This window comes from Pinus tabuliformis, chromosome 4_2 (assembly GCF_031772625.1).
Source record: "Pinus tabuliformis cultivar Carrire ecotype Pingquan chromosome 4_2, CPIR1, whole genome shotgun sequence".
NCBI lineage: Eukaryota > Viridiplantae > Streptophyta > Pinopsida > Pinales > Pinaceae > Pinus > Pinus tabuliformis.
Window position 1 is genome coordinate 1,093,989,314 of NC_142304.1, and position 15,670 is coordinate 1,094,004,983.

General features: G+C 34.8%; 1 protein-coding gene across 1 annotated transcript in view; it reads left to right on the forward strand.

Moving 5' to 3' along the window:
* The window catches only part of LOC149173458 (uncharacterized), an 87,961-nt gene that overhangs the window by 48,296 nt on the left and 23,995 nt on the right, over window positions 1–15,670 (forward strand). Inside the window, exon 3 of the mRNA XM_089426705.1 lies at window positions 3,162–3,265. Within this exon, the coding sequence (XP_089282831.1) occupies window positions 3,162–3,265 (104 nt within the window). The remainder of the gene's footprint in view (window positions 1–3,161; window positions 3,266–15,670) is intronic.

Below are 15,670 nucleotides of genomic sequence, written 5' to 3' on the forward strand. Positions count from 1 at the left end.
GTAAATCCACAATGTAGGACCACCATTGGAAGTAGTTGGTGCTATGAAGAATAACTTGGCATGGACTTTCCATTTCAACAAAAAGTGAAGCTATAGATGTTGAAGCTAAGTGTTCCAATGGAAAGATCTTGAAAAATTAGGCTGATTAAGAAAAGACGACTTCCGGATGAAGAAGTTATGGCTCCAGATCTTAAAAATGACGTAGTTAGGGCTACCAGAAACCTTTTCGTGTCAAACGAAAGGGGTTCCTCACTGGAACATATGCCCCTAACACAATAGAGCAATCCTCTCGGCCCGAAAGCAATCAATAATAGTAGATCTAGAAAACGACAGTCGCAGTTCTACCGGCTTCAGATTTGGATCACCAACGGATGCGGCCCTCAAATAGCTCTAATACCATGTAGGAATTTACAGGGTAAGTTCCTCAGACAAAACACCAAAGGACACCTCTCACAAACAAATCACAGATCAATACACCAGTATTGTTGATATGGTTAAAACCGTCAAAGAGGGAAACAGTCCACGGCCTCAACCAACACAGCCACTTCAAGAAATTTATTAATAAAAGAATGAAAATTTACATAAGCTTCTCTCATGAATGGTTACCCTACAAATGACCCTCCATGCTCTTTAAATAGATATCATGGACCAATCGGGTGTTAAGCCACGAATCAAGTGTCAATAATACCGAGGAGAGAATGAACTGTCAGATCACTACATATCGTGACCGTCGGATTGTAAGTTACAAAAGTACATAGTAAAGAAACACACTTTACCTAACTCTACACTAGACCAAGTTATACTTAACTATTTCCTATGTGTCGGAATATCCTAACAAGATGCCATCCCAAAGGTCAATTCCTTTTGTTGGACATTGATACACGAGAAAGTTCTCACTGCAGAAAATCTCAGACACATAAACATTCATGGCCCTTCGAGGTGCGTATTATGTAAATGTGAAGAAAAATCAATTTATCATTTATTCCATGTTTGATCTTTCTCGTTTTTTGTATGGCAATTAGCCTATGAAAAAGTGCATTCTATATTTTCCATCCCTTTAAGTTGGTAGGAAATGTTTAAAACCTAGATAAACATTTGCCCAAATGATAAGATTCAATCCTCCATTGCCAAGCATGCCTAGGCATCTCTTCCAAAAAATTTGTGCTGGACTATCTGGTTAGAAAGAAATAAAGTCATTTTTAAAGATGAATCACCTTTAGTTATTAGACCAACTTCCAAAACCTTGTCTTTGCTCTCTGAGTCTATTTCAAAGAGAGGTCTTGAGGCTTCTGATATCGATGACTTATTTGATTTGGAAAAGAGCTGGATAAACATTTATGTCCCACCAGTTCATGTTTTTAGCTTCAGTGGTCAGTCGAATGCAGTGAAAGTTCAATGTTTAAGATTGGGAAATATGAGTTCCATTCCTAGAAAGATAGTCAGTGTTCAACCATGTTATTTTTTTACAGTGCTTTGAAAGAGAACCTAGGGGTGGTAGGGGTGGGAAGGGTGATCTACTACCCTGAAGAACATGAAGAGATGAGATTCGCTTGGGGCTTAGGTACAACATCAAATAATAGATTCGAATTTCTAACACCGTGGAAAGGCCTAGATATCACTAAAAATAAGGGAATAAGAGAGCTTAAAATACTAGGGGAATTGATTATCGTTATTAGAATGACCACTAAGGCATCCTTTTCTTGTGACTCTTCATTTCCTCCCCTCGTGAGAAGAATTGCGTTGTAGTTGAAAAAAAATGAAGAAGTCTCTCTATTGCATATACTTAGGCAGGTAAAAAGAGATGTTGAAAAAATGGCAAATCTTGAGGTGGAACTCGAAATTGGAATTTGCTAAATTAATGAGGGGGGGAAGTGATTCACCCTGATGCCTTAACCCACCTGTAGGTTTTAACCCCATACAGAAATTACCTGCATACGAATTCTAAAACAAAGAAAATAAACAATGCAAGAGCATAACACATAAAACACATATACACAGATATTTTCCCTTGGATCCCAAAACCATGACTACCAACTTGATTTTTCATTATGTTCCTTTCAATGTTACAATACATATTTATACATGTTGAAGCATCCAATACCATGGACCGAACCATCATGTTCAAAACCATGTGTGAAAATCATGCACAAAACCATAAGTAGGTCCGCCCAACCTAATATAGGGTCCAAAAAAAATAATTCCCAAGGCGCCACCTAGGACCCTGTAGAGGGGGGCTACCCGCCCCCCTCAAACCCCCCCGGTTCACTACATGGGCTAGTCGTGGAAAGAATATAACACAACCCAACACCACCATGAATTAATGTGGATAGAAAGGCCATTATAGTTGGAAACCTCATGAAAAAATAGTTTAAATCATTTCAACTCCACATGCACAAAGCATGTGTCATGTTAATTAAGGAGCGTCCACTTGGAGGTGTTAATAAAACTAGATCACTACGTGGTAATCTGTCGTACCCAGTGCTCTATTCCAAGTTTGTTAAGACCAGGATAATGGAAAAATGGACGACCTTGATCCTTGGTGCTATTGGACTTCACCTGGGCTCATTAATGTTGTAGAGTCGAACACATCTCCTTTCTTTGTCATTCTTAAATATGTTGGAAGGAATGTTGATCTAGTGCCTCGTGAAGATCAAGTTCGCAACATAATCATGCATCATTGGAGATTGATTTAAATGGAGACATGGCATTCATTCTTGGGAGAAATGACAAAGATCGGCTATTTAAGTAGGCATCTTTTGGAATATGGTCGAGCATTCATTCTCGGGAGAAATGACAAGGACTGGTTATTTAAGTAGGCATATTTTGGAATGTGGCCACCTCCTCCTCGTTTATGTTAGTGTACTCATCGCATTTGTTCAAACCTGGAGCAATTGGCTATGGCGTCGGAAGAGGGTCAAACCCCGAAGCTGAGTTGGTGCATTGGAAGAAAATTGTGGAGCTATTGTTCAAATTGTTGATGGGAAGGGTGGAGCTTCTCTCCAAAATGTTGGATCTCATGGAGAGCAAAAGAGAAGCAAGAGCCACCTTGGCAAAGGCAAAAATCGAAGGGCTAGAAGCAAGTGTTGAAAGAAAATTTGCAAGGCTAGAGGTAAAGCTTATTTCTAACAACATAGAGGTTTGAGGCTTCGATCTTTTTGCAGATGTCCAGGAGCTCATGTTTGGCAATGCAGGATCTGGTCCTGAGGAGCAGCAAGAGCAAGCTGGTGGCGCTACATTAAGTGCCAGAATGAGCAAAGGAATAGAGGTGATTCGAATTGGAACAGATGAAGTTGGGCCTTTAAAACCCGTTTAAATTCCCGATTGTCAATGTAATGAAAATTTGATTTGTTTTTGGGTCAGTTTTTCAAAATCTATGGAAGGTTTCAATGTAGAATTATAGTGTAGAGGGCCCATAGAGGCAAAAAGACTTTGTTATACATTTACTAAAATGTTGAAGCAACAAAGATAACATAAACAAGTTTTGTAGCCATATATGTAAATGGTTATGACCATGCAATCGAGCTTATGTAATAGAAATCTAACCCTTCTGTTTAAAAAATAATAATAACTATAGATTTGTATTTTAAATATTACATGTAAATTAAACATAGAATTAATTACACATCATGCAATATGAATAACATTATTTTCTATCACCTCCATATTAAGAAGTGAAGAAATTATTCTCATGTTAAAAAATAATTTTTTTCATACTTTCAATTATTTTATTTCTCTATATAAAATTGATATAAAATTAAAATCAAAATTAAAATCTTTTATTTATGACCAACTTCCATTTTTTTATTATTATTATTTTTAATTTATTAATATAAATATTATTTCTAAATGTAATAAAATACCGAACTAACAAAAATTATATTAAAAACCAACCCTAAATAAAAACCAACCATATATATGTCCTTTTTTAATTTAGAAATGGAAAACAATATACAAATTTTTAATATATGACAAAAAGTTGAACATAAATTTTAATATATGTAAAAAACAATCTCCCTCCGATTCCGTGTCCGTACAGATTTAAATATTATATTTATCTATCATTTGATTATACTTATTATTCCTCCGGGAAATATTTATCAAAGTATCCCATTATTGAAAGAGATGAGTAGAAAATAACAGCAGTTAACACTTTTCATGCTTTTATAGTCATTAGGATAAAGAAAGAAAAAATTAAAGCTTTGAAATAACACCAATAAAAAATTTCATGCTTTGAAATTTTGTGCTTTTATAGTCATTATGATATATTAAATATAAAAAAAGTTAAGTAAAAATAAGGATAGAGTCCGGGAGGAAAATGAAATGGAAAGGAACATTGGTTAAACATTTTAAAGAAATTAAATAAAGGAAAATGGAATAATAATAAGTGGAAATAAAAGTAAAGATAAAAATAAACTCAAAACAAAGGGAATCATCATTTGTGAAAAAGTTAGTGAGAAATCTTTTTATCTCCGGGAGAAAAAATAACAAACAAATGGAACCAGCCTTTTCAATCCATTATCATTTAATATTAAATTTGACCTTTATAAATATTAAATTTTACCTTTTATAAAGTTAAGTTGAGCCAACATGATCCAATTTCCAATAACAAGGGAAGCTTTACAAGTAAATAGTGAGCTTACAAAGAATTAAAGTTTGATTGTGTTTATGATCAGATGAGTTTTGAGATGTTTAATTTACTAAAACTTAACAACCATGATGATAGATAGTTATATTTTATAATTTAAATAAATTAGAAATACAATATTTTATATTGTTTTATATTATATGAGGTTGTATTCATAAAACCTAAGGTTGATTTACAGGTTGGGTTTGTATTCATATAACACAAGGTTGATTTACACGTCCATCATTACCAGATATAAACATATTAAATAAAATACTATGGAGGACTATTCATATTATTATTTATAAATATATTTATTTAAATTTGTAATTTGTAATTATTAAATGTTGAGAGGATTAAGTTTGGAGTTAAGATAGATTTAAGTTGATATTCATGTATTTCATAATAGATTTTTTTTAATTTTTAAATAGATTTTATCATAACAAATATTATGGGCTGTCAAAAATTGGAATCTAAAATAGCTAACAATAAATTCTTATTATAATATATTTGTCACGTGTTTCGAATCAACAAATGCGGTTCATCATCAGGACAAATTGATATAGATCACGGAAGCCTCAACTCAATAATAAATTCTTAATTTAATTAATTAATTTTTATTTAACTAATTCAAAATGTTTAGATAACTTAACATAACATGATATAACAACCTTTCTTTCATATTCCAATGGAAAATACGAATAAAATTATTTCAATTTTAAAATAAATAACAAAATTTAAAAATTATAATTTGTTTTTTAATTTAAATATTCTTATAAAAATATTAATAAAAACTTTGCTTAATTTATTGTGGATCACAAAAAAACCTAAATACCTAAAATATATAGTCATCATAATTGGGATAGTCATCATCCTTGTTCTCTATGCTGAAGATATTGTTCTTCTGGCAAGGTGCCCATCTAATCTTAATAAGCAACTTAGGCTTCTTAAGGATTTTTGCTCTACCATGGGTATGACTATTAACACTGACAAAACAAAAGTTATGATTATCAAATCCAAGAAGGACACTTACGCTAAATTTATGATGACAATAATAACTTGGAGGAAGTGTATTCTTACAAGTACCTAGGAATTGAAATTCATCACAATCTCAACTTGAAATATATAATTGAGAAAAGGATTGGGGGGGTGGAAAGCTTATTTTGGTCTTGAAAATAATTGTAAAACAGGAAACCTCGTAATGTGGGATAAAAAGAAGTTCCTCTTTGAAACTTTAGTCACTCCTATTATCTTATATGGATGTGAGGTCTGGGGTTGCAGCATCTCTAGAGAATCGTAGAGAAAGATTGAGCAAATCCAAAAGCGTTTTATAACGTATAACCTGAAAATTAAAAGCAATACACCCTGTCTTATTCTCCTTATAGAAGTAGGTCTTTCCCCTATCGAGAGCCTAGCTATGACTAGGCTTCTATTGTATAAGCACAAACTCAATAACATAGGAGATCATAGACTTCCTAAGCTAGCTTTAGAACATCGAGGATGAAAACCACTTCCTCTTAGAGTGCCCCACGTACAACCACATTAGATCTCAGTTTCATAATCTTTCTCGCAATACTGACCTTCCTAGCCTTTTACGATGTCAAAATTATAGTGAGCTCGGGAGGCTTCTCTCCAAGCTTTTTGAGCATAGGAATAAAATCTTAAATCAAACTAAATAATTTGTTTCTTTAAGTCTAATAAACCAAAGTTTGGTCTCAGAGTGAATGTTAACCATCATCATCATCATCTAAATTAACATTTTAAAAATTAATATCTTCTTCCAACCAATTATATAAAATTCTTCAAAATTTAAACATTTTTATACAAATATTATTAAAATTTCAAAAATTAATAAAATTTCTTAAAATTTTAACATAAAATTAAATTTTTCCATATTTAAGTTCTCTCTTTACTTCACACAGATTAATCTTTACGTTAAAAAAAATTATTCATCAATAAACATAGGAAAGTTTACCTAAGTTTATCTTTAAAAAAAGTATGCACGCAATATATAAAATTGTTTTTTAATCATACCACATATTTCAAATCCAATATTTTTATAATAGTTATTATAAAATTGTTTTTTAATCCTACCACATATTTAAAATCCAATATTTTTCTAATAGTTATTAACATTCACATATATATTTATTTATTAGACATTAAAAATTCATTTATTTGCTTAAATTTTCTCTATGAGAAACCTTTTTAAATTATTATAATTTTAATTAGTTGAAACGTTAAGAATATTGGTATTGTAATAAATATTTTGCAATTGAAATTTAATGTGATATAATGTAAAGGACATTTAAAAAAATTATTTTTCATTTTCAATTTTATTTTTTTTTAAGTAGATTTCTCTCTTCCTACTTAATTCAGGGAATAGGTATATAGTACAAGATATTTCAGGATAATCTACATATATCTTCAACTCTCTTACTGTCACAAAGATACACATTCTTTTGACCTAGTGCATTTGATGAATTTTCTAACTCCTCGTTTCACTATGGAACTCATGAGAGTTTGTTCTTACTTTAGCAATGTTGATCACGATTTATCTAGTGTCTTAATTCTTGCCTATTCTCTAATTTTTTTTATTGCACCACAATGACTCTTTAAATTTAAATGCAATAATATTTTTAAAATTATCTTTATTTTGTAAAGTGATCTCATCCTCCATGCCTCGATGATTTAGTAAAAACTTTGCATCTTTATGACAACTTTGCTTGAACAACTAATGGTTTTGACTAGATTTTGAAGCAACCTTAGGAAGCCCCTTGTCTTCCATGTTGTTTATCTTATTCTTGTATATTAAGAACCTAGTCATAACCGTGCTCTTAATGGGGGAAAGAGTGAATTTTGTGAGGAAGATGGGATTGGTGTATTGAGTTTAATTTTAAGATTGTAAGTTATAAATCTCTTTTGGATTTATTTTATTCTTCTCCACGATTCTCTAGAGATATTGCAACACCAAATTGTACAACCATATAAGTAAAGGAGTGATAAGAGTTTGAAAAATGAATTTCTTCTTATCCGAATTGGTTTTCTAATTTTACCACTATTTTCATGTCCATAATAAGTTTATACACTTCATATATCATTTTTCTCAATGCTTATAAGTTTATATAATAATAAGAAGGATAGAAGAAAGAGAAGTGGAACATAGATTTAGAGGTAATGTTGGATAACAAATTTGAATTGTTAAAAGAGAAAGTAGAGAATATAATATTAGGGTTTGAGACTCAACAAACAGAAATGGAGGCTAGATTACAAGATATGGAAAAACATAAGCAATTAATGATTAAAGAAAACTACAGCTCAAGAGATGAGATTAAAGAGTTAAAAGAAAAACTAAATAACAATTTTGGCCCTAAGTAGTATTTAAAAAAATGATATCAAACTCATCAAAAAGGAAATAAATCAGCTAATTGAGCAAGAACATGAGCATGCCAAAAGGGTCTTGAATCTCATAATTATTGGTATGAAATAGCAAAAAGATGACAACATGCTGGAAATAGTAAAGAATAACTAAAAAATAAGTCACAAATTGAAACAACTTATCTCATAAAAGTAAAGAGATTGTGAAAGATACTCCAACCGAAAGATAGATTAATTCATGCCAAGGTAAGTTGTATTGACCATAAATTTGGCATTCTCAATAAATTTCCAACCTTAAAAGGGTCAAGAATATTTATAGACTATGACGACATTCCAATAGATCAAGTTGAGTTAAGGAAGGAGGTTCAAAAGGTAAATGAAGACACAAAGTAAGGAAAATGAGCAACAATTAGAAATAGAAAGCTATTATCAAGGATATAAACCATAATGATAATTTTAAATGGGAATTTGGAATACTTTGTATCCTCTTTGGAATTGCCATGGCTCTCCATGGAATAAAGGTCTTATGTTAAGTTGGATCCCAAGTGAAATTGATATTATATTTCTCGTTGAAACATGTGATAATTATGAGTATAAGGTCCCCCACGTAGATGTATTTGTCTTGTAGTTAGCATGGCGCAAGAAATCTTATTGTGGATTAATTGAAGGAATAGTTTGTATAAAAAATAATGTTTCTCCTCATACTTGGCTTCACAAGATTGACCCCTTAAATCAATACATTTGGATAAAAATCTCTAACACTAATGCTAGAAGAATTTATATTACAATTTGTTATTTTGTGTCTATTAATTCTGTATTTTAAATAATAAAAAAAAATCTAGATAAAAGAATGCCCTTATAATACCTTAGAACAAGATATTCATAGTTTGAGGAATGAATGTAATATCCTCTTGCTATGAGACTTTAATGTTAGAACTGCAACTAACTAAGTTATTTATCTAAGGAATTATTCCAACCCTAATGTTATATGGCTAAACGAGGACTTTGTTTTATCTAGTAGATAAAAAAGAAACTCTGAAGACCTAATTGAGAATTTATTTGGTACTGAGCTAGTCAAGCTTTGTAGTTCTCAAGACCAAATAATTTGAAATGGTGTCATTAAGTACCAAATGACTTGAGTTCATGGGCTTTATAGTAGCATCATGGATTGCGTGGTATGTGGTATCTCCATTTCCAACCAAATAGTAAATTTTGACCTCATAAATGACCATGAGCCTAACTCTAATTATATACCTTTAACCTTAACTCTAGACTTTTTCATGCACAAAAACCCCATACATGAAAATGTTGAGAATCAAAGGCACCTACATTTTTACAAAGTAAAGTTGATCTCTAATTAGAGGATTTAAATAGGGATTTAAACTTCTTAACTTGTAAGGACAATATAGAAGACCTTTATCATAAATTTGTAGAAAATGTTAGGCCTAACCCAGTTTTAGTTTTAGGAATCACATCAGTTTAATACCCAACCTAGTATAGATTTATGTTGTTGTTTTTAAACACGAATATTTGCTCATGAAACACATAATCCTACTCTACTCTTTCACTTTCGCTAAGAATAAATGCAACAGTCACACAAATTTAACATAGTGAATTTTTTATCCAATGACCTTGGAAAAACCTCAAAGGCAAAACCAAGGGATATTTTATTTATTATTAGGGAATTTATTATATTAGTTAATGATAGTAAGCATAATGAACTTATCTCCTTGAATTCATGCCGAGAATTCCTTGGAAACTATGTTGTAGTTGCTCCTCGATTGTTGTGCCCCCTTGCTCATAAATTTGTGCCAACTTCAATATTGTATGGCAACAATGAATTCCATTGTCAATTCCCTCAAATATCATGCCCAATAACCTTCAAATTTATTTCCAAACTTTCTCAATTTTTGTGTTATTGTATCAGCTTTGATCACTCCGTTAGACACTCAAAAATCATTCCCATAACTTCTCAAAATTTATGCAACAATACCTCAATTTTGGTGCCTAGGATTTGATGCTTTGACAACTTGAATAACAACACCGCAACTTCTCAATTTTCATGCATGAGTCCCTTGAAAATCATGCAACTTTAGTCTGCAATAACTTCCTTTGAAATTTGCGCTAGTGCGATGGCAGTGTACTATAGGGTACCTTGAAATTCATAGTATTTATCCTTGCTCCTGTACTTGTTGTACTTTCCTTACTCTGCCAACTTTTTCCTATCAGCCTCCTTTGCTCCTTCTCTCCAATTCTCATGAAGAAAATTTTTAAATGGTGCCTTCTCTCCTTTGTTTTTTTCCCTTTTTTCTCATTAAGAAGAGAGACCCTAACCCTAAGATCTAATGGTTGAGATTAGATATTGGTGAATTAGATCAAGGGTGGAGATTTAATTTCTCATTGACCCATGAGCTATCTTTTCCCCTTAGTCCCCTTTTCATTAATTACTCAAAAGGTACTTTATGACTTTAAGTTTATAAAGTCACTTTATGGCTTTAATTCTCTTAAAGTTGGTTTATATTTATAAAGTAATTTTATGATTTTATTTCTCTTAAAGCCACTTTATGACTTTATGCCTTATAAAACTCACTATAACTTTATTTCACATAAAGTTAAGTGAAGGGGGTCACATTAGGACACTCTTTCATATGCTAGACACCAAGCCTTAGGAACACTAATCCTTGGTGCTCTTTTTCCAATGCTCCCTCTTACCAAGGAAAGTGTTTCTCATGACTCTAGCATCTTGTCTCTAAAATAGAAATGCTCACCTCTTCGCAAAGACTTCATGAGAATATCAACCACCTGCTCATTAAGAGATAACTACTCAAGTTGTACCGCCCCTCTGTGAACACAGTCATGAATGGAGCAACACCTGCTCCCAATGTGCTTTGACCTATCATGAAACATTGGATTCTTTGTGAGTTTAATGCAACTCTAATTATCACAGTAGATCACTGTAGGCCTCGACAACTGACCAAATAAACACATCAACATCTTGTGAAGCCAAATGGCCTCACAACTGGCTTGACTAGCTGCCATATACTTTGCCTCGGCAGAACTTAGTGCTACCTACTATTGCTTCCTGCTAAACCATGACACTATAGCCAAACCCAAACTGAAGCAACACCCAGAAATACTCATCATGTCACCAACACATCCTACCTAATATGAGTTTGTGTAGCCAGTAAGTCTGACTCCATCCCCTTGAACATTGTCCAGACTAAAATCCATTGTTTTGTAGGTACCGCAACACATGTTTCGCAACCACCCAATGCACCCCCTAGGCTCCACCATGAACTAACTCAATGTATTGATTGTGAAACAAATATACAATCTAGTATTGACCAAATACATCAATAAACCAATCAACTGGTGATATAAAGTGGTGTCTACTAACTTGGAATCAGAAGCATACAAATTCTTCTAGTTGGTAATCATAGACATGACCATAGGCTTGCAATCCTCCATATGAAATATGCTCAATATGTCCACTATGTACTTACCCTATCCCAGGAAGATATTCCCATCCTCCTGCTAAACCGCTAATCCTATAAAATAGTGCATTAGTCCAATATTGGTCATCTCAAACTCTGAAGTAAGGTCTCTCAATGCCCAAATGAGTCTCTCATGTCATGTAATAAACAAATCGTCTACATACAATACAAGAATGAGTGAATCCTCACCAATCGCAATGTAATATATGTTCATATATGCATCACTCTTTTAAAACACATATATTTCAAGTAGGAATTAATCTACGAATACCATGCTCTTTGTGCCTAATTTATCCCATACAAGGCCTTCTTCAACCTACATACATGAGAATCTCTCCCATGAATCTCATTGGACATCACTACTCTAATTGAAGTGTATCAAGCCACTGGTGTGAAGGTCACCTAATAGTCAACTCCCTGTACCTATGAGAACCCTTGTGCCAAAAATCGAGCTTTGGACTTCTTTGTACTGCCATCTGCAACACACTTGATCTTGTAGAGCCACTTGGATGTCACCATTGACTTCCCATCAGGTATCCACACTATCTCCCACACATCATTCTTCATGATGGAAGCATACTCTTCCACCATGGGATCTCGACATACCTGCTAACCTACGACCTCCTCCTAACTAGATGGCTCGGTATCCACAATGCCGCTCACCATAGCCAAATAGCCACTAAATCTCTTTGGTGTTATGGTCTCCCTAATTGACCACTTGGGCTTTCCAACTATCTCTTGGGATTATTTCAAGGTATGATGAAGTCATCTTGGCTTCCTCTTCCCTGAAGTAGCCTCCAACATTGGGGTGTGAATATCCTCCTCATAAGTCTGAATCCTTGAGGATGATGCCCGTGTGGTTGGTGGTGAACCTATACCCTAAGAACCTATGCCTTGTGACCTTGTACCCTACGGACCAATCACCCCTAAAGCCTGTGATCCTACAGTACCCTGTGAACCTGTACTTAATGATTCCATACCTTGTGATGGACTTCCATGCTAAGGAGTTGGATTCTTTACCTAATACATGTCTCATTACATCGTCAAGTCTCTCTCTTCTTAAAATCTCACATCTTGCCTTGTAACAACCCTCCTCTACACATGAATACATATGTGGTAGGCCTTGGAGACCTCACTATACCCCACAAAAATTCCCTTCTCAGTTGTGGGTTCTAACTTTGTCCTATGCTCCTCATGGACATGTGAATATGTCATGCACCCAAAAATCCTAAAATGTCCAATCCTAGGCTTCTTTACATAAAAATCCTCCCTAGGAGTCTTGCTCCCCAACACTTTATGTGGATTCATGTTCCGTAGATACACTGCAATGTTGCACACCTCAAACTGTAGAAAGAATGGTATCCCTTGATAATGGAGCATGTCTCTCGCTGCCAAAACTATGGCCATTTTCTTCCTCTATGCAACCCCATTCTGTTGTGGGGTGTAAGGAACTGTCAACTCCCTCTTGATGCTCACTATAGCATAAAAATCCTTCATCTCATTAGAGGCATGCTCACCCCCATTGTCGAACCTTGACACCTTGATCTTCTTCCTTGTTTGGTTCTATATTAGAGCTTTAAGCTCTCTGAACCTCTTGAAGACTTAATCCTTGGTCTTCATGGAGTAGATTCATGTCTTCCTCGAGTAGTCATCAATAAAAGTGACATACTACTCACATCTACTTAATGATAAGGAAGACATCAGACCCCACACATAAGATTGAATCAAGTAAAGTATCCTGGCTACCCTATTATCACTATTTCGTAAAGTTGTCGTGGTTTACTTTCCCAAAGAACACCCCCTACACACATCTTGGTGCTTTGTATTGAACTCTGGCAATCTTGCGACAATCTTCGTCAATACTCTTAGCTCCCCCTAGAGCAAGTGGGCCATCCTCTTGTGCCATAACTAGCACAAATCACTGTTGATAGTGGTCAAAACCAATGCTCTAGTAGGCTTAAACATGAACCTATAAAGTTTCCCATGGCAGACTCCAATCACTCTCGCAGAAGTGATAATGGATCCCTTAGGATACATAATAACTTGCCCATCTTTGAACACCACCTCATATCCCTTGTCCTCAATCGTGGACACTGATATCAGGTTCTTCTTCAACCTTAGAACATATAATACCTCCATCACACTCAAGGGAGGTTGTGACTCCCTCTAAAAGGACATGGTCCCAACACCAACTGCTTTGATTGTGGAGTCATCTCCAAGCACCACCTCTAGATACACATCCCTCTCTATAGGACCTATAAAATGCTCCTTGATCCCTTTCAAGTGACATGAAGCTCCAGTGTCAATGTACCAAAAACTAGAGGATATGACACTTGTAGCAAGGCCTACAACCAAGGAAAAATCCCTTTCAAATTTGGTGGAAAACTCATCCACTTCAACTAACACTGCAACACCCTTCTTCTTCATGTTGGGACACATCACTAAATAATGTCCCATCTTCTGATAAGCAAAGCATCACATTTTTCTCATATCCTTATCCTTTTGTTTACCCTTGTGCTTGGCCCCACACGTGTATCCCTTCTTGGCCTTCTTGTTGCCCTTTCTTGTTAGGGCCTAATTTCTCCTCATCTTTCCCACCACGCTACTTGACACTCTTGGCATTCCACCTTATCTCCTTTTGATCAGAATCATCCCACATTCTTCCCCAATATGGAAGATTCTCCCGAGAAGTTATTCCATCAATGAAGGCATCCCAACTCGGTGTAAAACCACTCATGGTTGATGTAGCTAGTTTCTCATCAAAGATGGTTTCACCCACAATTGCCAACTCATCTCTTACTTGGGTGACCATGGTGAGGTATGAGGATACAATGTCGGCTTTAGTCATCTTGGTTGGCCTAAGTTTTTCCTCAAATCCATCTTCTTGTTCTCATTGGTGCTTTGGAAAAGTTTATTTAAGGTCACCCACATCTTAAAGACATAAACCTTCCTTGAAATATGGGGAATAAGGTGGTCCTTAATAGCGTCTAGATGGAGTCTTTTGGCTCTCACATTCCTCTTGTTGAAATCATCGAGTAGTATTAGATTTGTGGGGGGATTTATTGTACTCTCTACATCCCATAGTTCAAACTCCTAAAGCAACAATACAAATCTCTCCTTCCACAAGCTAAAAGCTTCAGCCCCACTCAGCCTATCTTCCACCCTCGACCTTGTTTCCATGACTTCCAAAACCCAACATGGATTTGTCCAAAGGGTAAACTCAACTCCCTCTCAACCACACAAACCTTTTTAAGCTTATTGTTTCGTCCTTGTTTCTCAACATTTTTCAGTAGATCTACTTACCACAACTATGATACCATGTAGAAAATTGTATGCCTAACCCAATTTTAGTTTTAGGAATCACATCAATGTAATGCCCAACCCAACATAGATTTATGCTATTGTTTTTAAACATGAATATTTACTAAAGCATGAAACACATAAGCCTACTCTACTATTTCACTTTCGCTGAGAATAAATGCAACTGTCACACAAATTTAACACAATGGTTTTTTGGTCCAATGACCCTGGAAACACCCAGAAGGGAAAACTAGTGTTACACTAAAATTTGTCACCATGACTATTTGCAGTTAGTATGGCTCTATCAACTGTCATACTATCCTCCTTGGCAAGTCTCATACCTCTGCTCCCCATGTCAAACTCCAAGAAAGAGAGAAAGTCCTTAAAAAGCCAATTAACTTTGGTTACGCAGTTTCTCTTAGCCTTACCTACGTGCACGCACCCCAAGTTCACAATACCTGCGTACTTGTACGCTCTGTCTGTAAAGGGGTGGGTGCGTACTCCTGTAAAGGTCAAAAGGCGCAAGTTTCACTTCAAAAAAGTTACTTGTGGTCATTTCTAGAGCATTCTAGAAGATGGTTTGACGTGGATTGAGCGCCTCCAGATGGTTCATGCATCCCTATGTAAGAGGAACTTATCCCATGAAGAGGGGAGCTATCCCATTGAAAGAGGGGCTTATCCCATTCATGGTGGACCTGATTAACTTCCTCCAAAGCACTATAAATACAAGCATTGGGCCAGAGGGATGGGAGGTTGAAAGCTGAAGATTCCTAAGGGTAGATGCTGCTGAAATTAGGACTCCCTTATAGAGCTTGAGAGGAGAGATTCCCATCCTTTCTTAGCTTCATTTGGAAGTGGGTGATCTGATCAAAGT